General features: G+C 29.9%; 3 protein-coding genes across 3 annotated transcripts in view; 1 reads left to right on the top strand and 2 right to left on the bottom strand.

The window, feature by feature from the left end:
* The window catches only part of LOC148234873 (uncharacterized), a 125,637-nt gene extending 109,882 nt beyond the window's left edge, over nt 1-15,755 (bottom strand). The window contains exon 1 of the mRNA XM_088185456.1: nt 15,665-15,755. The gene's annotated coding sequence lies outside the window, so the exon portion shown is untranslated. The remainder of the gene's footprint in view (nt 1-15,664) is intronic.
* A 2,835-nt stretch (nt 15,756-18,590) lies between these two features.
* On the bottom strand, nt 18,591-19,351 carry Bet5 (blocked early in transport 5). The gene is made up of 2 exons (XM_088185712.1): nt 19,129-19,351; nt 18,591-19,057 (listed from the first exon to the last, which is right to left on the bottom strand). Exons 1-2 carry the CDS (start codon nt 19,225-19,227, stop codon nt 18,713-18,715), a joined length of 444 nt encoding a protein of 147 aa, XP_088041838.1. The 5' UTR covers nt 19,228-19,351; the 3' UTR covers nt 18,591-18,712.
* A 1,608-nt stretch (nt 19,352-20,959) lies between these two features.
* mRpL1 (mitochondrial ribosomal protein L1) lies at nt 20,960-25,361 on the top strand. The gene is made up of 8 exons (XM_088185524.1): nt 20,960-21,067; nt 21,243-21,307; nt 21,376-21,506; nt 21,567-21,780; nt 21,840-22,007; nt 24,628-24,861; nt 24,924-25,021; nt 25,088-25,361. Exons 1-8 carry the CDS (start codon nt 21,049-21,051, stop codon nt 25,272-25,274), a joined length of 1,116 nt encoding a protein of 371 aa, XP_088041650.1. The 5' UTR covers nt 20,960-21,048; the 3' UTR covers nt 25,275-25,361.
* Nucleotides 25,362-25,960: the final 599 nt, after the last annotated feature.

Here is a 25,960-nt window from a genome sequence, read left to right on the forward strand (position 1 = left end):
CTCTAAAACGACGAAACTCCAATTCGAGTCGCTCTCAGTGAAATCGTTACAGGAAATTGCTTCCTTTTCGTCAAAGATTTTAGTACACCATTTGAGAAACATCCATTATATAACACATATATACACACGGTGTAGAATCTAGTTCTCATTATTGTGAAATACGCACATGTGTTCAGAAGGGTTTCCGTTTTCTAAAGGACAATTTCAGAGGTCGCACTTTTCGTTCGATCGATACTGGTATTCAGACCTTTTAACTTGTATATCATTATATCGAGCCTTTATCTTGAACGGCTTTTATGATGTAAACTATATACGTCTGACAATTCGAGACAGTTTTCGAGTTTAAATGAAATTCACTGGCTTAATTAGAGTTTAGAAATTTTGGCCATGACTATATAATCTAATATGTATAATATTCTCGTAATGACTAAAAATTTTCATTTTTGATTACAATACAAATTAAATAAAAACAAATTGTTACAAGAAAAGGTAGTTATTAAGATTAATTGTTTGAATAACACTTTCTAATAGGGAATTATGTACAGACACAAAATAAATCGTTTCAATTGCTATTAGTCTCGTTTTGTGTTTTAAAATAAACCTGAGTTACAAACGTTAAATTTAGTTAAGGAGAAATAAACAGATAGTTAAAGATTAACTTAAAGTAAATACAAGGGTATCTCACTTATCCAAAAACCACACACACCAAATTTCCCATTAGCAATGACCAATATTGCGTTTCCCCCAGTGGTTATTCATCCATGTAATGACCAGATCTAATATTGTCTGAGTTCGAACGTCGGACAAAAGCTTTCGATTAAACAATGAATATTGTGTGTATGTATGTATAATACAACGTAATTGTTACGTAGCCGTTAACGCTACGAATACACGTTGGACAATCAAGATTAATCGCCATTCGTTGTGAAAATTCTATTATAATAACATTTTAATTTGCAACGCTAATAATAGCCAACGAAAGGAATTTGATAACAATATATACTCCTACATAAATTCTGATGTGATTAACGCCTGGGTGAAATTTAATTTGCAGTTTGGTAATTGGGTAACTTATTGTGTATATAGGCACATCAACGACGAATAGTTGTTTCGTATTTATTATATATAGGTCATCTGAAAGTTAGGTTAATTTAGGTCAAGCTAAATTAGCACTGTAATTATAGTAACATGAAACAAAATCAAAGCTTCTATTTATAATACGTTATAACAATATTTTGCCCAAATATATAAGATAACAAGAAAATAGTCTAAGATTTTAAATATAGTAGTCTTACCTAAAAGGTCTTATTTAAAAATGAATAAAAAAATATTTTTGCTGTAGTTTATCATTTTTTTATTTAAAGTGTAATATTTCAACAATTTATACAATGACTAGGCAAAGTATGCACTAACTATGAGTTTAAATTCAAGCTTACAATGCTACATTTCGTGTATACTTTTACTAAATAATTTATGCTTTAACTAGTAAGTGTATGAACTTTCCGTCATTTGACAGACAAGCGTGTTTGACAACCAACCTAATCAAAACCGACTAATTGTAGAGCCAGTAATAAAAACAACTCGAGACTGAATAGGTGCGAGTGAACGACAGCAAGTGAGCGTTCGTCAAAACAGTGAACACTCCATGAATGCAACAAATCTGCTTAAAACGAGGATGATATAAATTATCAACATGATTTACTTTACATAAATGGTTTAAAATACCTATTAAATATATAACAGCGAATAGTGAGAGCATACAACAACTAGTTAGATTGTTTAAAAAAAACTATTTGTGTACTGTAACTGAAGTAATTTGACAGTGCATACATTGACTAAGTAATGTATGCATTTTTGAAATTCAAACGTTACCTGTTACATAAATATATAAAAACATTTTTTTATTTTCGTGATTTGAAGTGGTGCGACTTTTTCAATTAGATATTTATATTATATGAAGAAAGAGCTGTTTGATGTATAGTTTATAGAACACAAATATATCATACATATGTGTGTAATAAAATTGCTGGTGTGCTCTGGTCTTTGGTTCCTATTGTCAGGTTGTGTCAAGTGTTAAGTCCTATATACTGATCCTTTGACGGATGACAGAAAAGGTTAATTTGGAAGCAAAAGCATTCATACATTCCTTGGTGTTCATTTATGGGCGACCGTCTGATAATGACAAAGGATACGTACGACAGTGTAATTTGACACAAGGCCATATTGTTTTTTATGCGTGTCTTGAAGCTCACGAATAAGCAGTTTTTATTTTGGGGTAATATATGGTCTTATAAAGTCTGGATGGCTTTTTTTTGTTAAACCTATATGGCGATTTATATTGTTTCAACTTCTAGAGAGCCATTGCTAAAAACTTATTATTGATAAATAAGTTTTGTGCTCTGGCAATCCAGTTTATTGTATTAAATCATTTTATGTATTAATCATTACATTTTTCTATTTTACAGTTCTATTTTTTTAAATTAAATCTATTTATAAATTGTAGATGCATTTTAAAAATAAAAATTGCATTCTAAAATAAAATTCCATTCACGCAAAGAAAGCTACCTGATTATTGCGTCTAGAATTTCTATATTTTTACTTAATATTAATTTTATAAAATAAATATTAAGCGCAATCTATGTAATAAAAAAAATGATTTTCTACTTTTAAAATTATAATTATAATATTAGGCACAAAACTCAACTTTGAATTAGCACAATATAAAAAATTTCATACATAATTATTTTTTAATATTTAGTCAAACAAAAGTGTAGATAAACTAATGATAATTAAATAGTAACTTTATGTGTCACACCAAATAAGATTAACACTACTTCGCATTAACAGAAAAAACTGCTTTTCAGTGAAGAGAGAGGAAAAGCATACCTATTGAAATTTCAGTAAAACATCCATCAAGAATCGCTATCGAGAAGTCAAGGATTCGAGCAACGGAATACTAATATTTTATTTTTCATAGAAGCAGGATGTAAGCCCGTACCACAGAGAGGGCCCATCGCTGGGGCTTCACCCTTGGATGATCAGAGCCACATAGGAAGATAAGATAATACCATTTGAGGAGGTACATTTATAGGTGCTCCCAGAGAACGCAGCATTTAGAGCTGCATACGCGGAAAGAGGCCCTCTCAAACGGCTAGCCAAGAGTCATAGCCGCTACATATTTTTTTCAAAGAACAGAAGACACTAGAGTGCGCATTGTTGACCACAACTCTAAATATAGCACCGCTGAGGTTTTGCTTGTTTATTCTGTGCTTAGCATTTCTAATAAAATATTTTATTCAAATTTAAATAGACAGATTTACATCTCATTTTGCTTACCACGTAAGATTCCTAAAGTTATAACAATTTTGTGGTAGAAGAGATAAAAAATTGTTATTCAGTGAACTGTTCATAATAAACAATTTAATTTATCGGTTTATCTATATTTTTAGAAATCAGAAGAAAGTTGAAATTTGTAAAGAAAAATTTTTAATTTGCAAAATTTATTTATCATTCAAGTGCCATTCAACTTTTTTATAAGTAAGTAAAAATAAATATTCATTTTAAAAATATACAAAATTATTAATTTAAAAAAAGCAATGCCTTTTATTAGTATTTTTTAATATTAAATAATTCATTTAAATAAAAACCCAATCAAAAACATTTTTCTTTGAAATGTATAGTTTTTTTGTATACATATACATATGTATGTATATATATATATAGTGAAAATAAATAATTGTATAATAATAAATAATAAAAAATACGTACTTAAAAAATGTACATATATAATTAATAAATACTAAATATACATTTTTTAATATATACATACTATGTATATATATATGTATATATATATATATATATACTTCATTTATTATAAGTGGTATAGATGTTCCAAGTATTCATTCTCATTAATTTAAACAAATATGATAATTTGATCTCGACTTGTTAAAGCAACATTGGAAAATTCTGGGACAGAATCCCTACAAGCTATGCACTAAATTAAACATCTAATTTATATGTAAAATTATACGCTGATTTCAAATCATAAGGCAAAAGTTTTATGATAAAATCGAATAAAAAATATATAAAGGCTATTTAAAACAGGACAGATAAATCAGTCCATAATGCTATATCTTTAAGGCAAAAACATATAGTAGAAGATAATTCTAGAAAAAAATATATATTTGTTTTACATAAAAATTTAAAAAGCTACAAATAACTTCCCTGCAAAAGAAAAAAAAAGTTAAAAAATATATTATGAGATTTTAATACAGAAAATTTAACAAATATATAGATATTTAATCTAAGCTCTAGATTTAAAATTATTAATAAATTAAAAATGTAAAACATATCATAGTCTATCATAATAAATTATGAAAGTGTTTTTTTTTTAAATATAATAACATCTTATTTGATATGTACATTTTATTTATTATATAAATCGAGTTTTTTTTTGTATTGGCCGCAAAATTGTTATACAGTGTTATTTTCAACAATAACAAATTATGACTTAATACTTTCTACATTTTCTTGGCCTCTTTCTTTTATCGTAATGTAAATTTAATTTGTATTCTGTATTGTATTTCCAATTGGAATACTTAGAGTTCATCAAAGATCGAGTTTTGCTCTGGCTTAAATTTCGGTTTCCATTCGGCTTCGCCTGTTGGAATCTGATTAAATTCCTATTAATTAATATCATCCCACATCTTAACAAACATGTTGAATCAAATAAAATATATAAACCTCACGCTATAAATGAAGCCATAAAAGGTTCAAGCGAAAAACATGGTACATGTTTGTACATTATTAGCAAATATTTATACAATTTTATTAAAGATACACAATAATATGGTACGTCGAAAAAATAATACTTCTATAATGTATTTTAGATTATTTTATATAATATAAAAACAATATACGTTATATAAAAATATAATAATTACAAAATACAATGTTCGATTCTACGAAAATATGAAATAAACACTATAGTATATTCATGTTATCTCAAAACCAAAAAAATTGTCTATATATGTACATATATAAAATTGAACGTAAACATTTGATAAAATAAAATATTTTATTGAATGTGAATATGTATTTTATGTATGTAATATATATACTACTTTAATTGGCAATGATATTCCATATATAAATAAATAAAGTTAGAGAAACTTTTTATTTCAGTTATTACGAAAAAGTTTTCGAGTTAAATTTTAACGATGTATTTAAAATTTATGAAGCACTTTAATTAAAAATATATAAATGTAAATGTTCACACATTAATTGTAAAGATTAAAGAAAGGAAGATAAATAAATTAAAATAAATCGAAAAATAATTAAGCTATTTTAAGAGGTATTTTATTGAATTCTTATTTTTTTTAATACAAACGAGTTTGAATTTGAAGCAAATATTTACTTTTATAAAATTTGAGTGTATTGCAATTTTATATCATATATTAAGTCTCACTAATTATAACATATTTATTGTATAATAATGTTAAAGTTCACGTATATAACTTTGTGCATGCTTTAATAGTATAGAAAATGTGAATTTGAATTATATACGTGATCGTATACAACAAAGTTAATCACCTGAGGCGTTGTTATTTTATGTTGAAACGATTTAAAACCTGAATTGTCGGAGATGTACCCTTCGTTATTTAGTTACGTAAGGAATAGAAATAGAATGAACTAGTTTTGTTGACATTTCGGCCAAAAGGGCACTGAATAAACACCCAAATGGACCGACCGTTTATCTAAACACTAGCACGAAGTACCTAGAGCAGATACCGAGATATACTCAATGACTTTTACCTTAACGAAAATTCGATAAAAAGGAAAAATGAAGTGACAAAAGGGAAAGTTCCATTCAGAGCTAATCGACCGTGTTGACATTGTAATCGACAGATTATTATATAATAATAGAGTCCTTATCGAACATTTGATATATTCAGTGGCAAAGCTATGTAACGCAAGAGCATTATTGGAATCGACATATTTTTTCCTTTTATTTATTCAGGTGGTGTGAAATTTCAAAGTTCTGAAGTTGATAAAATCTCGAAATGCACTTTCTACGGCAGTTTGGTTGTTGAAGACCTTACTCTTTAAATTGTAAAAATGCTAGAACAAGCTTATGATGAATAAGACCAAATTTCAATAAACAACTTATTCATTTTTCATTGAATGAGCTTCAATTGCGAATTGTCGTGCAATATACTTACACCTTTTGGATCTTTCAGAACCACTTTTTAAATTTATTAGCAATAACTCGCAGCTGTAATATTTTCACCATGATTAAAAAAATCAGTGAATTATACTAAGCACACACCAGGCCTGCCGAGAGGGTACAAATTCTCGAGGCCCGTTCTCCTTGAGGAGCCCGACTCTGGAAAAAATTATAGCAGGAATATATTTATGAAAAAAGTTAAAATCGACCTCAAATAATGAATCTGAACTAAACTACAGCTGTTTGAGATGTATGTACTGATGTAATTCAAATATAAGTTTCTCCAGACATTTCAAAACAGGATTTTAAAATATGGGACACTTGGTCTGTCTCCAACCAGCATTATCAAATATGGGACGCATTAGCGAATCGTCCAGAGTCATCATAAGAACACATAAAGACAGACCCCAGATGGTCCACGAAAGCACAGCTGACAATAATACCACTCGACACGCCAGCGAAGACCCTTCAACTTGACGTGCTATTTTAACTCCACCGCCTGATAGCAGCATCTACATTTCTTTATATATGCCAGTGGTGGCCAACCCGTGGCGCATGCGCCAAACGTGGCGCATTGGATGATCACAAGTGGCGCATTGCATCCTTGCGCCACTTATGCTTTTAAAATAGGCGTTATAACTGACTCCATATTTAACTCAAGTCCCCTTAATTCAATTCATTCAGCCTTCGGTAATGTCCAACTTTATGCGGATTTTTCGGCTTTTCATATTTTTTTTCGCGGTGCACCAGTTCAGAACCGCTGCTATAGGTGTTGCCATTGCGCGTTCCCACTTAAACGTTCGCAAGCACTGCGCACTAGCAACACACAACGTGCTTGTCAGTTAATTCTGAGTGAGCCACCGTGGCGTGGAGTTTGAAGCGGAGTTTTTGCGAGTGTTAGGTGTACTAGCGTGGTTTTTGTATTGAGTGATTAAAAGACAGATTCAAGAATAAATATGTATTACAATTGTCGAAGCAGAGCAATATATAGAATTCAAATCCCACATAGTTGATATTCTGTGTAATATGACGTACGTACATTGGATCTATTTGTTATTTTTTAACTTTTTAGAGTTATATACTTTTCTATGTTTTTTATAAATTCCTGTTATCTGTTATAATGCAAAAGAAAATGAAGAAAAGAAGCCAAGATAGTGATAGTAAGCGCGATTTCAATGAAAAGTGGGAAAATGAATAGCTATTTATAGCAAATTCATCAGGAAAACCGTTTTGCATTGTTTGTGAAAGTACTCTTTCACATAATAGAAGGCATGATCTTCAGAGACACTATCAAACACAGCATCAGATTAATATAGAAGAAAAAATGAAGCTTGTTCTTGAGTCTGAGTTACGAAAAGAATATGTAACTAAGAAAAAGGAAGAAATCAGAAAAAAGACAAAATATATTTCTTAAAGTAGGTTGTGAAGACTTCGCGATGACAGAAGCATCATATAAAATTGCTTGAGCATTGGCAAAAATAAAGCCTTATTTCTTAAGGAGAAGAAATTGTTAAATCTTGTCTCCAAATATTTATCCAAAGTTTTAGAAAGAAAGGATGTAGATCAGCAACTGGGAGATGTTGTTCATTCTTGTACTTTCTTTTCGCTAGCTTTGGATGAATCAATGGACATATGTGATGTTGCCTAGTTAAACATTTTTATAAGAGGAATTAATGATAATTTTAATGTATTTGAAGAACTTGCTAGTCTGAAGTCATTGCATGGTAAAACAAGAGGAACAGACATTTGAAAAAGTAAAATTATGCCTAGAAAATCTAAAATTCGATTATAGTAAACTCATCAGTGTCTGTACTGATGGAGTTTCTGTATTTACAACTTTACTTGAAAACTTTTTATAACGTCCTGTTTTAAAATATCACTGAATTATTCACCAAGAGGCATTGTGTGGGAAAACTTTAAATATAAAACATGTTATGTTGCTGGTTGTGAAATGTGTGAATAAAATTAGAGCAAGAGAACAGACGATAATTCAGAGAATACTGTGAATTGCTAGATTTGAAATATGGTGAACTTATCCTTCAATGTGAAGTGTGCTGGCTTTCTAGAGGTCCGATTCTGAGTAGATTTTGGAAATTGAAAAATGCCGTTTTTAATTTTTTGGTAAAGGAAAATGAACTACCTGATGAAAGAACTTTATTATACTGGCTATTTGATTTGGCATTTTTAGTTGACATTACTAGCCATCTTAATGATCTAAATATAAAACTACAAGATAAGAATACATTATTTTTTAGCTAAGTAAATAGCATTAGTTTATTTAAAATCAAATTAAAAATGTTTATCTCCCAGTTACAAAATGAGGATTAAAATCAATTTTCACACTTAAAAGAGCAGAGTGAACGTGCTGCGGATAATAGCAATTTGACCAAATATATTGACAAAATCAAGATTTTGCAAGAGTCATTTTAAAGTAGTTTCGTGATTTTGCTAAAGAAGAAAACTGTATGCTCTCATTTATAAAGCCATTTTCAGTAAGTGAACAAAATTATATGCAGATGCTTTGTAACATGCAAATGGAATTGATTGATTTAAAATCAAATATCTTCTTAAAAATGAAATTTGATAAGCTTTTCCCGTATCAAAATGCGTCTGACATTATTAATTTCTGGCATTCATTACTTAGTGAACATTTCCCAGAGCTAAGAAAATATGCAAAAAGTTATATATGTCGCTTTGGAACCGCATACAGGTGTAAACAAGCCTTTTAATAAATGAAATTAGTAAAAAGCAAAACAGGGTCGCATAAAACTAATTAGAATTTGAACAGCGATCACCCTCTCGCCCATGTGATTATTTCTTACTATTGTAGATTTGTGCTCTAATAAACGTGTGCTTTTAAAATGACGTAAATTAATTAATTGAATTTCGTGATTGAGTTATTTCTTTTCTTCCCATAAGCGAAGCAGTTCCTACTTCTATCTTTATTTTACAACCCCAAATGTGAACGTAAGAAGATAAAAAAAGTGCTTGAGTTGTATGGCGCATCTGAACTTGTCTCTGAAAAAATTGGCGCATGGTATACAAAAGGCTGGCCACCTCTGATATATGCTTTTAAAATAAACTATTACCAACTATGTCATCGTCTATTTGGCTGAAAAGTCAACACTACTTTGGCCTCAAAACACGAAAAATAATTAAAATGGAAGTGGCATATTTATAAACATTTTTTGGCTATTCAGAATTTGAGTATAGATTTAATGCTGAAAATTTAACATCATTATCTATGATCCAATGGGAGCGTATGCAAATCAAGATTGACATTAAAATTTTATTTAGAGAGCGTAGACTATAATCGTAAATAATGGAAGCACTTGCTCTCAGTCGCATCCAGTAGCTCAATTGAGCAATAAAATTAACTGAAAGCAGCTCAACAATTCGCGTTAAAGTGCCATTTCAGGGATCAATATTTTTCACAGAGCTGGATTTGGCGTTTTTATATATATAATGTATACACCACTGTAAATAGAGATTGTTATATATTATTTACAAATCTAATCCAGTATCAGTGATAACTATTTTACATAAAAAGGGATCAACATATTATTTAAATGCTCCTAATATCCATAATTGAATATATTAAAATATCTTTATAATATCTAGACTGATTAATAAGTATTCTTTTAACTGAAAATTTTTCCTAAACCTATGTATTAACATTTGACGTTTCATGCGTATTTTTTTCCTATGAAAATTTATGTTCTATGTCATGAATCTGTGAAAAATCATAATACAAATATTTATTATTTATTAAGCATATTGATTCTTTGCATTTCTAAAAATTCAAGAATCGATGCTTTTACTATGTATTTTTATATATAATAATTTTAGATTAACAGGAATTTAGTTATGTAATATCTTTTAAAAACTGTACAAGATGCAGCAAGTTATAATTGTTTGAGAAACCACATAATTTATGAAAACAATAATCTAGCAAAATGACGATAAAATTTCCTATCCGGAACAATTCCCGCTTTTAAAGCTAGATTTATTTAAGTTTAGAATAGTTAAATAATAAAAAAATATGCGTCTTTTAAGATAACCGACCGTTTAGATTTAAAATAATCACAGAAAACAGTCAAAACCATTCTCTCGTAGCAAATAGCGAAATATAAAAAATCACATTTTTGCTCTCCTTCCATTTTTATGAGCCAGAATGCCGCTATAAAAACAACGTTTTATTTTCGACAAAATGCAACATCAACATAGAAGTAATTCAGTAATTTTAATTAAATATAATGATATAATGCTCGGTGGTATATCTCAAACATATCTATTCACAAAGATTCAAAAATGAGAATTATCAAGAAAAAAGTGAAAATGAAACAAATTGTAAATATAAATAAAACGCTTGAGCCTTGATCTCGCTATCAGTAGAGCTCACGCCAAATCAACACAGAGCTTAAATATTCAGGCCAACACCATCGAAGTGCGGAGAAAAGTATCATTCACATTTCGATTCATATTTATGATTCAAAGCTGACGACTTGGCGGGACAAGTCGTCAGCTCTGAATCGTCAAAAGTTATCTCGAGCTTCGAAATGACTTAGAGATTTCACGACGCATAACGGCACGAACAATATCACATATCAATACGTAAATATGAATTTATTGTACAACATCCACTGATCTATGTTTAATTTACATACATATGTATATATTATTTTACCAAATTGTGTTATTCATTGTTTTAAGTTAAGCGTCTTCAATTATAATATATAATCATTCTGTGAAAATAAATTTTCATTTCATGTGAAAAAGTCACATTTTACGGCAAATCAGTTTTTTGTCTCAACGATATTTTGAACATTTCTTGGGATTCGAGACTTTTTTGAGACGTGAAATTTTGATGGCATAATTCCCGGAGATTATCCAATTTATATTATTAATTGAATTATATGTAAAATTGTGTGCTATTTGCAAAACTTATTGTATGTATAGTTTATGATTTATCAAACTAGTTTTGTCTACTAAAAATAATTACATCTAATATATCGGTAGCAAAAAATACACAGAGAAAAAAGTCATGCAAATTTAAATATTTACAAATAATTCTAGTACATATAGTTAATTTTCTCTAATCGAAATTTGATCTATTAACGAGATCAATAGTACTGAACAAAAAATTTGCCGTACTCCATAAAACACAAATGGTCAGAACAGGGTATCTTCACCCGAGCGCAGTTTTCCCGAATCGCATATTCCAGAGTTTAACCATGGTAATAGTAAAGAAATTGTAATATTTTGATAGAAGCATCCGTAATTATCATCAAGTCATTCAAAAAAGTTACAGAAAATATAAATTATATTGGGCATGACATAGATGTCTTTGTACTGCAATGATCAAACCATTTTGGGCATGACATACATGCCTTAATGTATTAGACAAGAGAAATCTAGTTGTATTAAAAAACAATGACTTGAAGATACGCTGCATCCCTTTTTTCACGGTGGTATATAAACTAGAACGATGTCACAGTTTATTACTCCTATCTGTAACTTTTACTTGAACTACCACTTCGCATTTGACTTGGAATAAACGAGTATTTATCCGTACCAGCACTAATCTGTACTCTGAGTGAATCGATCAAGATAAACAAAATAAAACGTGAGAAAAAAGGCCACTTTCACTTCGACCGTCAGTCCCTGTCCAGCTAAACAGTCACTCTAAATTTCCAAGAGTTCAACCCGTTCTTCGGAGCGACTAAGAGATTATGACGATACAACACTCTAGCGATATGTTTATATTATTATTGCAATAATTGTAAACCTTTTTAGGAACTATTAAAAAATAATTCATAAAAACTTTGTAACTAAAAACGAGTCCGAGTACTACACAAATCATTGTTACAAACAAAATAGTACGCGTCACATGTAGCTGTAAAATTTATAAATACGACTGAAATAAAAACTACCAATGCTCTGAAATCTTATATTTAAAGTAGATTCTATGCATTGAATAAATATAAATGTTTTATACGATTTTTATACATAAAATTATTATTTTTAACTTAAAATCTATAATTATAGTCTAGAGGTAAAAGAAATGAGCTATGTATTTATTTAAGTGAGAATATGAGTTATTATTTATTTTCTTTCGTAGAAAATACATCGTTACAGATCGTTGTACTCGTGGAAAGAAAAAACATAAGATTTTCGATTGCTCATCTCAATATATAAGTGGCATTTTATTTATAGAATATATTGGGTTTCGAGTTAATATCATTTGAATTTTTGGCTTTACTCCCACATTGTATTTTGCATTTCATTAATATAAATACACAATTCTTATGAAACAATTATGAGATTTTTTACTGAGCATCTCAATAACAAGCAATGAGTGATATATTCGGCATTTCGTTCGTTACGAGTTCAAATACAGAACTGTATATATTTAATATTAGTAATGCTGTAAATCGTATATTGTAAAATGACATGTGTCAGACCAATGCGTCACGTTTAATAGATATGGTAACATTACTCTAAGTCTAAGAATCGAAGACATCTATTAAATAAATGTGTGAACTGTTTTATAATATAACTCAAATTCGTTTTCGGAAAGTCCAAGAATATATCTAAGGATTTTTTTTATAAAATAGTACATAATAATTTAGAATATTTGTGTTATTAAGTAATCCTTAGAGGGTGAGTGAATCAATTAGAAAATTCGACTTTGCATAGTTTAGACACGTTTCTTGCTGCTTAATGCCAACAACAGTGACGGCTGGAAAAAGCAGTATATCATAGACGAGTAAATCGTCCATATGAAATACATTAATGAATCATTTGTGATGTGTTTTTGCATTATACAGTGTACAGGTCATCTCTATACTCAAATTAACTCCTGATGACTTACAGGTAACTAATCGGTTTAACCAAAATATGATATTTGAGGTGGAAAGTCCGAACTTCTGTTATTCAATGAAATATTGTGAATCTTAATAAAATCGAAATATTAAAAAAACGAACACTGACTAGTCAAATTTTGCCCCCCGCCCCCCTTGAAAAAAGCTGAAATGACGTCCCTGATTTTAAACCAGAAATTCTCTAGTTATTTCTCATATCAAATTAAAAAAAATAGTCTCAAATCTATTGCAAAAATATTTTTTTAAATATGTAATTTTAGTGAAAACATATCGAAATACATTTTCACCGATGTATATATTATATATTTTTACTAGTAAAAATATAATTTATCTTACAGGTGCTAGTAAAATTATATGATTTAAACGTAGTAATATATACATTTACATACATATCATTATATATTTAAATGCAATGAATAAATGTTACAGTTAATGTGTATTTTTCAGTAAAGTTATATTTTCACTAGTGAAGTCCAAATATACTTTCACCAGTAGAGATATATATTTATACAAGCGAAAATATAATTTAACTTATAGACACCAGTGAAATTATATGCTACTTTAAAATGTTCGTGAAACTCAATTTGACAGTTAAAAAACGTATATTTACTGTTCAAACCCAAACCTAACCAAACGAAACCTCTAAAACTAGTTTTAGAGCAAGTACAGAAATTAGGTCAAGTCCAAAATACAAACTAAGCCAACTCATCTCTCAGGGTAAAATAAGTACAGACAAATCACACTATGTTTTAAAAATATATCCTTACCGATATTACTACAGACTTCTAATATAATAGAACTGATTAAAGTATATTAAAATCGAATTTCGGTCAAACAATTGTCACAACAGGGATAATTGTTTTTTGCGCTCTCCTATTGGTCAAAATTTGGTTTAACTAAGCTTCATTCGATTTTCACTTATTTTAAGTTATAATGTTACTATAAAAAGTTTTAATATGAACGCTAGATGGCCAAGCATTTCCACTGCGATTTTATTGTTTTTGACGTGGATTTTTGACTTCTGGGAATTGATAATTGTTTTTTGCGCCCTCATATTATGCTAAATTCGATTTAGATATGCTTTATTGGATTCTAACTTATTATAAGTCGTAATGTTGCTATAAAAAGTCTTAATATGAACACTAGATAACCGAGCACCTCGACTGCGGTGGCGACGGCACGATTTTATTGCTTTTGACGTTGATTCTAAATGGAGACCCCCTTTAATTTTGTCAGAAAAATGCATGCCATTTAATGAAGTACTATGAATTTTAATGAAATTAAAATATTAATAAAATGCCCATGACTGGCCAACTTTTGTCCCCCCCTCTTCTGGAAATATCTGAAATAGCTTCCCTAGATATATATTGCTTTAAAATAAAAACTAGAATTTTTAAACAAAATATAAAAATTTAAGTTAAAAATTAATAAAAAATAAGAGTTTTTTTAACATAGAACATAAAACTCGTGAATTTGCTTTAAAATCTGTTTAAAACTATTTTTCCTCTAATTGTAAAATCACAACTATTATCTTATTTATATTAGAAAATATTTACAAATATGAAATAATTATTTAGTTATGGTTTTTATTACAACCAATATTTTTTTATCAAAAATTTCAATACTGGTGTCGAAATTCCAAAATACCAGTATATGCCTTGTAATTAAAAACGCGAGTTCTGCGCCTGTTCTATTTTTCAGCACCAAACGCGCGAAGAATTTTCAATAATTATTTTATAAATAACATTATTGGTCACTTACAGACATTATTCATAATGGTGATCGATAGGTTAACGCCTATTATTATAAAATTGCTATTAACAGAAATAAATTCCTAATAGATTTCAGCGATAGATTCTCTTTCTTACTCGGTGATTTTAAGCATATAGTGCAAGCACAAAGTTGCTAAGACTGGGGTCTGGTAAACTAGAAAAATCACTTTAATTTTCTTTTATTTTCACTCACGAATAAAAGTTTATAAAAAATAAACCGAATCCTAGTCATATAATATTTTTATACGACAAAATGCTCTCAGAAATATTTTTTTATTTTACCTTTCATTTGAGTGCTTTGTGAAACAGGAAGAATAGAAACGCTTTTGGAAAATTACGTGAAACAAAATAAAATGTTTCATTTGATTCATTTGTAATAATTATTGAATTCGCAGGCAAAAGTTTATTATGAGTAACTAATTACATAAATCATTAGACTCATTTGCACTTGCATCTAATGTATGTTTTTACGTTATAAGTTTGTTTAAATTATATTAATAAAACTTAATGGACGTAATCCACAAATCTCAGTTGGCTCGTAATGCTCCCACTATTACATTTTATAAAACTTTGCTTGTATAATATACGCAATTATGTAAAATTATCCAAACGAATATTGTAGCTTGTATAATATAATGTTTTAATTTACATAATTAATTTAAAATACCGGTAAAGCAAAAATATATAATATTCATATAAAAATCGTCGTTGAAGATGTATAAATAATTTTACATCTATTTTATAGTTATAATTTTGTAATGTTATTAAAATAAACTCACTGTTAATCTGGCGTAAAAGTGTCCGTCAGACGAATAAACAAATTCGCCGAAAGCAGCGTGCGCCTGCCGGTATGCAATGTCCTCAACTGACAAGTCTAGTTCGCTACCTAACCTTTACGATCACACAGATGGCGCAGGCGTCGTAGAGCGTACTATTTCAAAAGCATTTTATTTTCAATTATAAAAAAAGCAACAAATGAAATGATCAGAATTTAAATCAACTTTGGGTCAAAATAAAAAATAAATCTCAACTTGGTCGTAATTATATTATTCAGGGTCAGAATAAAAATAACACACGATCAGAATAAAATTATAGTCCGTATAAGAAAATGTTATATCATTTATAAATATAAATGCAATAAAGATAAAAAATCAAAAACTGTTATTTTATGTTCTTAATACCTGTATAATTTTTTTTTTATTATGACTTAATTAATCGTAGTGCTATAACAAGTCATCGAATTAGTTATATATTATATACTTATTTCGGTACCTGGTAATTATTATTCACACATATATCTACAATTACTGTTGGCAAGCGCTAGTGGACCAACAACGCGGGTTTCGTCTGCGTTGTTTTACTGTCACCTCTTATGCCTTTCAAAGGTGGTGGCAAAAATATAGCGACCATCAAAAATCATTCGACAAAGTTTGTAATTAGCTATTTCTTAGAAAATTAAACAAGTTCGGATTTTCGAACGGTCTTTTTTGTTTAATTTTCGAGTTAATAAGTCGCCGCACTCAATATGTGAGTTATGGCAATCGTTGTTCTCGCGAGTATTTCGCTCATTCTGGAGTACTACAGGGATTCAATCTGGGTTCTCTGCTCTTTTTGGTCTTTATTAACGACCTATGTACATTCGGAAATGAATGTGTTTCAGTGTATTCGCATAAATTCTGATTCACTCTCTTTACAAAAAAAGTTACTGTAGTGCTGCTTTTTCGCCACAAATATTTTTAAAAATCAACATGAATCAAAAAGTTAAGAACTAATAGCAAAACATGTATTTAAAAATTTAGTTTAAAAAAAGTACAATAGAAAAAATATGTAAAATGTAATGAAAAAATATAAAAAAAAATTAAAATATAATATGTATTTAAAAAAGCATAATTAATAATATACAAAAAAGACATTTTTATTCTAAAAATTTTTGTCTTTCTTTTTTCTGTGAAAAATCTTGTATTGAATTCTTCACGACTCAATTTTTCACATAACTCATGTTCGATAGCTATTATAGCTAATTCGCTTAGTCTGTCTTGTGCAGGACCGGCTCTGAGCAAACGCAACCGATTCACTCCCGTGGGACCCCACACTTAAAGTAAAAATTTAATAAAAACAAACGTTAATATTATTTTTATTACATAATGTGAAATTACAATTCATATTACGATAATTAAAACTCCTAAAAATACGATACAATCAAAATTGTGCGAATTATGAAGTCAGTTTTGCAGTCTTAGACTATGTCTATCTTTGTAAAATTCGTAAAGCTAGACAGAGCCGGCCTTGCACTCCACCAAAACTCCATTGGAAATTTTGCGGGGCCCTTGAAACCCTTTTAGTAAAAGAAACAAGGGCCAGAGCAACTTTAATGTGCCGTTTCTATGAATCATTCCTTAACGTTTGTCTTCGTCGCAATACGTCAAGAAAATACATAAAAAAAACTATGGCCCATTATGACGCACATATTCGATCCTGTGTATTATTCTGAAGGTCCATATTTCTAAAATAATAAGCATTTCTAATTTCATTGATTCGAAAGCTTTTTTAAATTAGCATTATTTTTACTGATGAATACATTTATTAATAATACTGTAAATATTCCTTAGTCACTATATAATATATAGGTTTAAAATGTATTACTTTGCCATCGAAAAATACAAACGAATTTTTTGCAGTTTGTGTAGTCTAGTTACTTTGCATGATGTATATATATACGACTAATTTACTTGTGAATTTGAAGGATCAAAATGTCAAACTGCTTATATTGAAATTTTATTTGGAATTACGATACCATATTACAGTACTTTATATATTACTGAATAAATTTTGTATTCGTTACATAACCTTTTTTTGGTGAGAGGAGCACCTCGCACTTTATTCTTGCGTAGGGCCCCGAAGTCGCTAGAGTCGTAGAAAATAGAAAATACCGTCTCCGAGCAAGCTTATACAATTTCAATTTTCTGAAATTTATACATTCTCAAAGGAAATTCGCCTGCTCCATTGGCTAGAATAGTTTTATAATTAGCGTATTCAAATCATTCAGATTGGTCAAGGAATCGAAGGATAGTAAGGACGTTTGTCGTATAAGCCAGAACACTGCCATAGCATTTTGTTTCCTTTAAGCATTTAACTTTACTATCACATTATTTTAGTTCAGTTCGAACCCGCATCCAAGCAGAGCGTTCAGACAACAAGAAAAATGAAGTGAGTTGTAGTATTGACAAACACTATTGGGGGCTGTTCTAGATCCAATCACGATCATAAAACTCTAATAACCGATTGATAATATTATCCATGACTAATCCATAATATGCAGATTTGACTGTATCATGTAACTTATCCAACTATCTAACACTGCATTTAGGTTAAAGTATGTACATGATTAGTGATTATGATAGTAAAATCATTAACACCAATGAAGAAAATCATTTTATTCTGATTAATATAGTTTTTACCAGTTATCTCTAAGCTATTTCTCAAGTGTCTCAAACCAATACTTGGGGACAAGCATGTAATTCCTTCTTACTGGTTTCTGGAACACTTGCAGTAGTGATTTTATATATAAAAAAATTAATGTAAATGTGAATTTCAGCAAATCTTATTTGCTGCCTGTAATTAAAAATTATTTTTTATATATTTTTTTCTATACCTAGTCTCCGGTTTTAAAAGTCTCCTGATTTAAGTATAAAAATATTAGACATGTTTCTTCTTATATATAATTTATTGGGTCTATAGTTTATTTATAGATACATTGTATTATTATATAAAATCTTACATTAAACAAATTAAACGATATAACATTATATTAACGACTGTATATTCCATTACGAAGACAAGCCTTTTAGAGCGAATATTGGCGTTTGTCTGATAAACGCATCTAGTTTAGCTTTGAATAATTCACTTTTTATCGGCTCTGTCGTTACGCATAACGGATTTTTAACTACGTATTCAACGTACACCTGACTGTAGATCTTCCTCAAAAGGTCTCGAACCCCTTGAGCTTGATTGTCCGTATTCAAGACAAACTTTAGACCTGATGGTGTCTCAAAATAATTTAGGGTGTATTTATTAGTCCTGTAGTTTAAGAATCCCTCCTTTGGATCTAGTGGTGATATTTTTGAGACAAATGACTTGATCGAGAAAAGCATTCCATACATAAGCTTGGCTTCCTAAAATTGAATATTTAAAAATTAATTTTGAAATATGATGTAGAGTATTGATTATTAATACAAAAAACTACCTCTTCTCTTGTGATACCCGATTGTTTTATCCGATTCCATTCAGCGTAGTAAAGCAAAGTTCCATATCGATCGAAGATATACAAGTTATAAATAGTCATTTGTAATAAGTTTTAATAGAGTTTTTATGTCAGAAATTAGTTTTGAAACACCGAAAATGACATTCCGGAGCGTCGTTGGATGAAAATGACAGCAGTTGTCAAAGGAGTTGTCTATGATTTGGGCAATAGACAAATTATACATAAGAAAAAGAAGTAAAATTATTACTGCGTTTATGACTATTTAAATTTAAGTTATAAATAAATCAGCTATTACCCTATTATTATTTTAATAAATTTTACCAATTACAAGTGCAACAAGCTTTTATTTACACCATTTAGTCTTTTAAAATATAAAAAAAACAATTATTTTTAATGGTTTATGAATGAAATAAAACCAACACATTTCAATTAATTTAAGAACAAAAATGTAAAATTAGTTTTTCAGTAAATATAATTGTAATTTTTATATTTTATATTGCCATCTAGTGAAGTTTATTTTAATTGTATTTTATTTTTATTAAATATGTATAGGTTTTATTATGGCAAAAATTTAGCGCCACTTTAGTAGCACTGACGTGACGACGGCTCATTCTGTTAGTGGACTTTGATGGGTGGACATTTGCTATGGTGCCTCGTCCACTGTTTACTTTCATATTCCAAAATTCTAAGCTGTAAGCTATTATAAACTTTTCAATAAAATATTACTGCAATGGCTCAATCTGTGTCTTCTTGCCACCCGTCACCATGGAGATATGGAAAGGCTTGTGCATCATCGTGGCGTACCTTCAGCTGAGAATATTACTGTTGTAAGTGAAAGTGTGGCCAAAGACCCGGAATTTTCGATTCATCGGGGTTCGTGACTTTTGGGCTTTTCTTATTGCCTAAAAACCAACATCCGCCAAGTAATAGCTAATAAACCGCACAAAATGTACTAAAAAGTCACCGAAAGGATCAGCTACTGCAAAAAGTTCAAAGACAGGCATTTAATTATTATTATTTTTAATAATAACATCGAATGTTCGATTATTAAAAAAAATATTCTAAAAAAATTATATATATATTTTTAAAGTTTGGAAACTGAAATTGAATCACCATTTATATAAACTATGCTTGTTTAAATTGCTGTAAGTGTTACACTAGAGTTATTACATGTTCAGATATTAATTTTAAATAATATTTTTCCACATCACAAATTATTTGTTCGGACTTGTTTAAATTTTTAACTTGTTTAACTGACTGCATTCTTAAAGCAGAAAAAAATTAATACCAGTAATTGAATCTTATATTTTAAAACAAGTCATGAATTAGCAATATCCATACTTGCCAAATCTTTACATCGTTGCATTGCTCAAAAAACGATAGGAGTTTAATGAAAGCATATTTACGCACATTTTAAACGATAAAAATTTGAAGAAGATGGATATTACTATTAACGATTGTCTGTTAGTTTGTTTTGCGAATGGTAAAAATTTTGTTATAACCAAAATAAATAAACCCTCGCAGGCCACACCCAAAAGTTTTCATCGTTATTCGCCAAATAAAGTTGTTAAATTTTAATTGCGATCCAAATCGACGGTATTAATTATAAGTAATCGAGTTGCATTGTGATTTTGTGGTCATTAAAAAATGAAATTAGAAAAAGCGAAATTAAAAAAAATGAAATAAAAAATGTGTTTTTTTTTATTTATAAAATACATTGAAAAATTTAATTTGTTAATTAAAAATACATTTACCTAATCAAATTTGCTTTTTTTAAATACATATGAACATGCATAGACAACATGATACTAATATTATATGGTCAAAATAACAGCTTTTATGTTCTACACTCTTTACGACTAATGGACATAACCTCACTTGTCGTACCGTAGAAAAATAAAAATGAATTCGTCGTTGTTTTGTAAGTAAATATATAATACATATTTTAAATTAATCATTTCATCGTTTTAACTAACTAAACTGCTACCTTTATCATTGATTATGTATTATCTCTTAAACCATATATAATTATTTTTTGATGAGCATTATAATTCAATAATAATAACTTTAACAGTATGTTTTTTTTACGTTTTCAGTGAGAATGCCCAGCGTTATAAGACCGCTGTTGGTCCAATCGTCCGTCGTTAATTTTAACTCTGTTGTAAGTTTATTTTTAATATTTGATTTATAAATTCGGTATAAATAATACATTTTGTTTATGTTTCTCAGAGGTTTTTCAATGTAACTAGTGTTGATTATAGAGCGCGTAAAGGTTATAGAGAAATGGCGAAAAAGAAGAAAAAGGCCAAAGCACCCGAACCAGAAAAAATATTTATGCCTAAAAAGCTTTTACTTGAAAAGTACGTTTTTCTTTATTATATTTGCCAAAGTTGTTGGGTATTATTATTTTGGCATTTTAGGAAGAAAAGAGGCGACACTGATTTGCACGCTACCGATGACCATAAACCAATCGCAATCGACGATGTCTTCTTAACCAAGATTTTTCGTCGGAAAGAGTACAGTTTATCCGAAGCTATTCACAATTTTCGCTGTATTTACCATCCGACATTGTACGACGAACCCAAGTCACCGTTATTTGCAAAAATCGAATTAAATATGCAGGGAGAAAAAAAGGTACATATATATTGTAATATAATGTGTAAAGTCATGTATGTGATGAGTTTTTGTTCTAGACTAGAATCAAGGATTCTATTGTAAAAACGGTATTGATTCCTCATCCGTTTTTCGTCAGCGATGACAGGACCATTCTGGTGCTTTGTAAAGAACAACAATTGCAAAATGACGCTATAGAGGCTGGAGCTACTCACGCCGGAGGATTGGATGTAATCCGAAAGATTCAGGTATCATTTCAAATATAAATGACATATGTACATATATACTATTGGCGATGCATTGTTATACAAATAGAAAATGCCATACAAGTGTAATGAACATGCACGATATATTTTAACAAAAATCAAATACAGCCATACCACAATTATGTTTTGCGAAATTTCGCAGAAATCGTATTCGCATGAATTGAGGTGTAGAATACATACAAAAATTGAAGATAAGTGCTAGGAATGTTATTTATTATAACTATACAAAAACAATATGTACTCGTGCAAATTCAGAGCACGAATATACAACTGTAAGATCGTTTTTTAATTTTATATAATCGAATAATGTTCCATAGAATTTTTTACTTTATTGATTAATCCATTTGGAAAGTTTTCTTTATATTGCCTTTATATTGTTACTTAAACGTGATGTATAATTCCATCTCGTAGGTGCTACAGAAGGAAGTCTTCTAGCTACAAACTCTTATAAAACATATATTCGTTTAGAAGATTTCTTTTATTAGTCTTATTTGCTACCTGCTAAGATATGATTTTGAATTACATTTTTAAACATCATTTTTGTTTTTCTTTCACTAATTTTTTTTACATAATATAAGAATTTATTATATAAGAATAGTACCTATTTGATAAGCCACCCTTAGTCCACATCGTGACGATTTTTTTGTTCGTCTGTGCAAATACTATAATATTATTGTTCGTTAATTTATGTTACAACTGTATTTTTTTATTACTTGCGTTAGACTAGAGCAGAGGTTCCCAACCTTTTTGTATCCTAGAGCGCATTTTACAATATCGGTAGGGCGGCGGGCACCACCTGACTCGTCAAAGATTCCTTTTTTGCCACTTATAGGAGCTATAATCAGAAAAAAGTCGGCGATCTCGGCCGATTTCAGTTGTAGCTTCGGTTCGGACAACTTCGAGAGAGTGTAGAGGCTTAACAAATAATTAAAAATAATTAAAATTTTTAATTAGTGTTTGTAAAAAAAATTCTATTGTGGTCGAATAGTGGCGGGCGCACACAAATCGGTCCGCGGGCGCCATGGCGCCCGCGGGCACGGGGTTGGGAACCCCTGGACTAGAGTGTAGCATTCATATTAAGACTTTTTATAATAATATTACGACTTACAATAAGTGAGAATCGCACGAAGTATATCTAAATCGAATTTTGACCAGTAGGAAAGTGCAAAAAACAATTGTCCCTTATCAGAAGTCAAAAATCCACATCAAAAGCAACAAAATCGTGCTGTAAAAAGATCTACTCATAATATTTACCTAATAATTAGTCGTATTTTCTTTGCTGCTCAGTGTTGCCATGTATTGAATTTTCAGTCCAGATCAAAAGCAATAAAATCGTGCCGTAACGAGTGTTCCCACTACGACGGTGCCGACACAATTTTATTGCTTTTGACGTGAATGTACAACAAGCAACATGTCTCGGTTGTCATCCTTCATTAATTTTAAACAACTGCATTTCTTGTTCATCATAAAACACCATCTGCAGTACATGGTGTTATATTTTAATTGGTATCCGAGTTTTATCTAAATATATTTTAGTTTATTGTTGTTAATGGAGATACCATTGTCAACATATCTTACATAATCTATCAATACAGCCACACTGTCTCTTAAAGTAGATTCATCCATCTATATTGTGAATTTTCTTGCTCTCAACTTTTAAATTAGTTGTGTTTCTTTTTTCAAATTTCTTCTTTATATTCTTAAATTGCTTCAAATCATAGTTCACACATGTGCTATTTTTTGTTTTCAAATGTGCTTCAAGATGACCATTTTTCATAAATTCGTTGGTCAAAAAGTGTTCACACAACAGACGGAATGGTACATGAATATCATGAGTATCTGGTATAAAAAAAATTTCCAATAATCATTTGAATACAGATAAATTTTTTTCGTGTCATTTTGTGCAATGGGGTGAGTTAGGAACTATAATTAAAATAAGTTTATAGACCTTACAGATTACAGAATTTAATTTGCAAATGTCAACACGTGTTGTAATGATATTTGCGTCTTTATAACAAAAATTAATGATATGCACCAAAACATTCAAATTGCTTCTCCGGTGGAATGTGCGCCCCATGTTGAGAACAGTGAACTGATTGGACAAGAATCTTATGAGATGCGGATATAAAAGGCCTCCAGAGCAACACAGGAGAGACAAGGTTTTATTTAAAATATATATAATAAATTTTATATTTAAATAATGGGTAAAAATGAGGGTTGCAGAACAAAACCTTATGTCTCAATTATGGCTTAAAATGCCAACTGAAGCATACAGGTCATAGTTGCTTCGATAGTAGGTCTTCGGTTGCGTCAGTAGGTCCTATTTAAAGTTGTCAGTACTCAGTATCGAATGCGCGTTCTGGAGGTGATACTCAACAGAAGTTGAGGCCGAAGTCTGTGTTCGAAGAAATCCTTGGAGTAAAGTAGCGGTGTCATTGAGTAGTGGAGACGTGTGTGTCGGGTCTATATACACGGTCGTGTGGGTTTGCTGTATACCCATAGGAATCAGAAGATCAGGGGCGTGTTTCGACAGAGTAGACTAAATGTGTTATGACATTTTTCAATTGTGTTGTGACAATATATAAAACATTTTTTATTTCAGGCTGGTGAACTCAAAGTTATCGATTACGAGTATATTATTGCACATCCGGATATTTTACCTGACTTGCTTCCTATTAGAGGTATATTGAGGAAAAAGTTTCCCAGTGACGTAAACGAATCGGTCAGTAGTGATCTCTTGGAACTGTTGGCTAAATTTCGAAGCAGTGTCATAGTGCAGTCGAAGAAAGATTTCCTCCAAGCAAATTTCGGAGTAATCAATACGTGTTTCGGCAGTGTTAGTGTATTTTTTTATATGTTAACTTCAACGAAACATTGTCTTATTTATATAAATTACAGATCGATATGGATCCATTGGAACTGGAAAAAAATTTAGCTGCAATCTTGAGTAGTATAAATTCGGTTCGACCTAAACGACCAGGACTTTTTATTACACGGTATTAATCAACAATTCCTGATTTGATTGAATAATAGCAGTTGAATATTAAAAACTTTTTTTTTAGTTGCTATATCGAATCGCCTCCTGAAACAACTTCTCTTAAGATTGATCCATTCCTTTATATATCACGAGAAAAAGAAGACCTTGAAGTGAAAAAACCTGTCAAAAAAATAGTACAGAAAGGAGAAGAGGAAGAGAGTGATTCAGACGACGACGAGTCTGAAGAGAAGGCTGAGGGTGTCGTTGCTTAAAATATTATGTATTCAAATACATTTAGTATATAGTGATTGTATAATATGTTAATATAATAAATCAATATTGATTTTCAATTTGTTTAATATGCTTTTTTAATTTTATTTTTTGTGTATTGTAAAATGAAATGCTTGTATGGTTACATTATTCTTTATTCAGTACACAAATATTACTCAGACATTGACATGAAAAGTGATATATAAATTATTTTTAATGTACGACTTATTTATGATGTTTTACACAATTGACTCAGTATTATAATGTAAGAAACAATTACAGCCAAAAAGTTGTGTATAAATGACAAATTGACGTTGAAAAAGCTGTTGGCTGTCATTTGATGTTTGGATTTGTTCGCTAATTTTGAAAATTTCAATAGTATACTGTGATCTTCCGGCTCTGTAATTAATAAATTTTGATTAGTTATTTACAAATAATTAACATAATAATTATCTGCAGCCTAATTAAATTATTATTATTATACTAATAAATCTACCAATTAAATTATTTTTTAATAAAAACTGCTATAGTCGAGTCTAAGGCTTTTCGTACACAACGCAACGAGTATTGTAGCAACTATTGTAGTGCGCTTGTTCTGAGCTCACGTATCGCCGACATTTTGTCGACTCGTTGGCGACTTGAGTCTCGAACGACCAGTAATGCAAGGTTTTCGCCACGCAAGTTGTGG

The sequence above is a fragment of the Plectrocnemia conspersa genome, unplaced genomic scaffold (genome assembly GCF_051122295.1).
Source record: "Plectrocnemia conspersa isolate PC_06_02 unplaced genomic scaffold, ASM5112229v1 ptg000005l, whole genome shotgun sequence".
In the NCBI taxonomy this organism is placed as follows: domain Eukaryota; kingdom Metazoa; phylum Arthropoda; class Insecta; order Trichoptera; family Polycentropodidae; genus Plectrocnemia; species Plectrocnemia conspersa.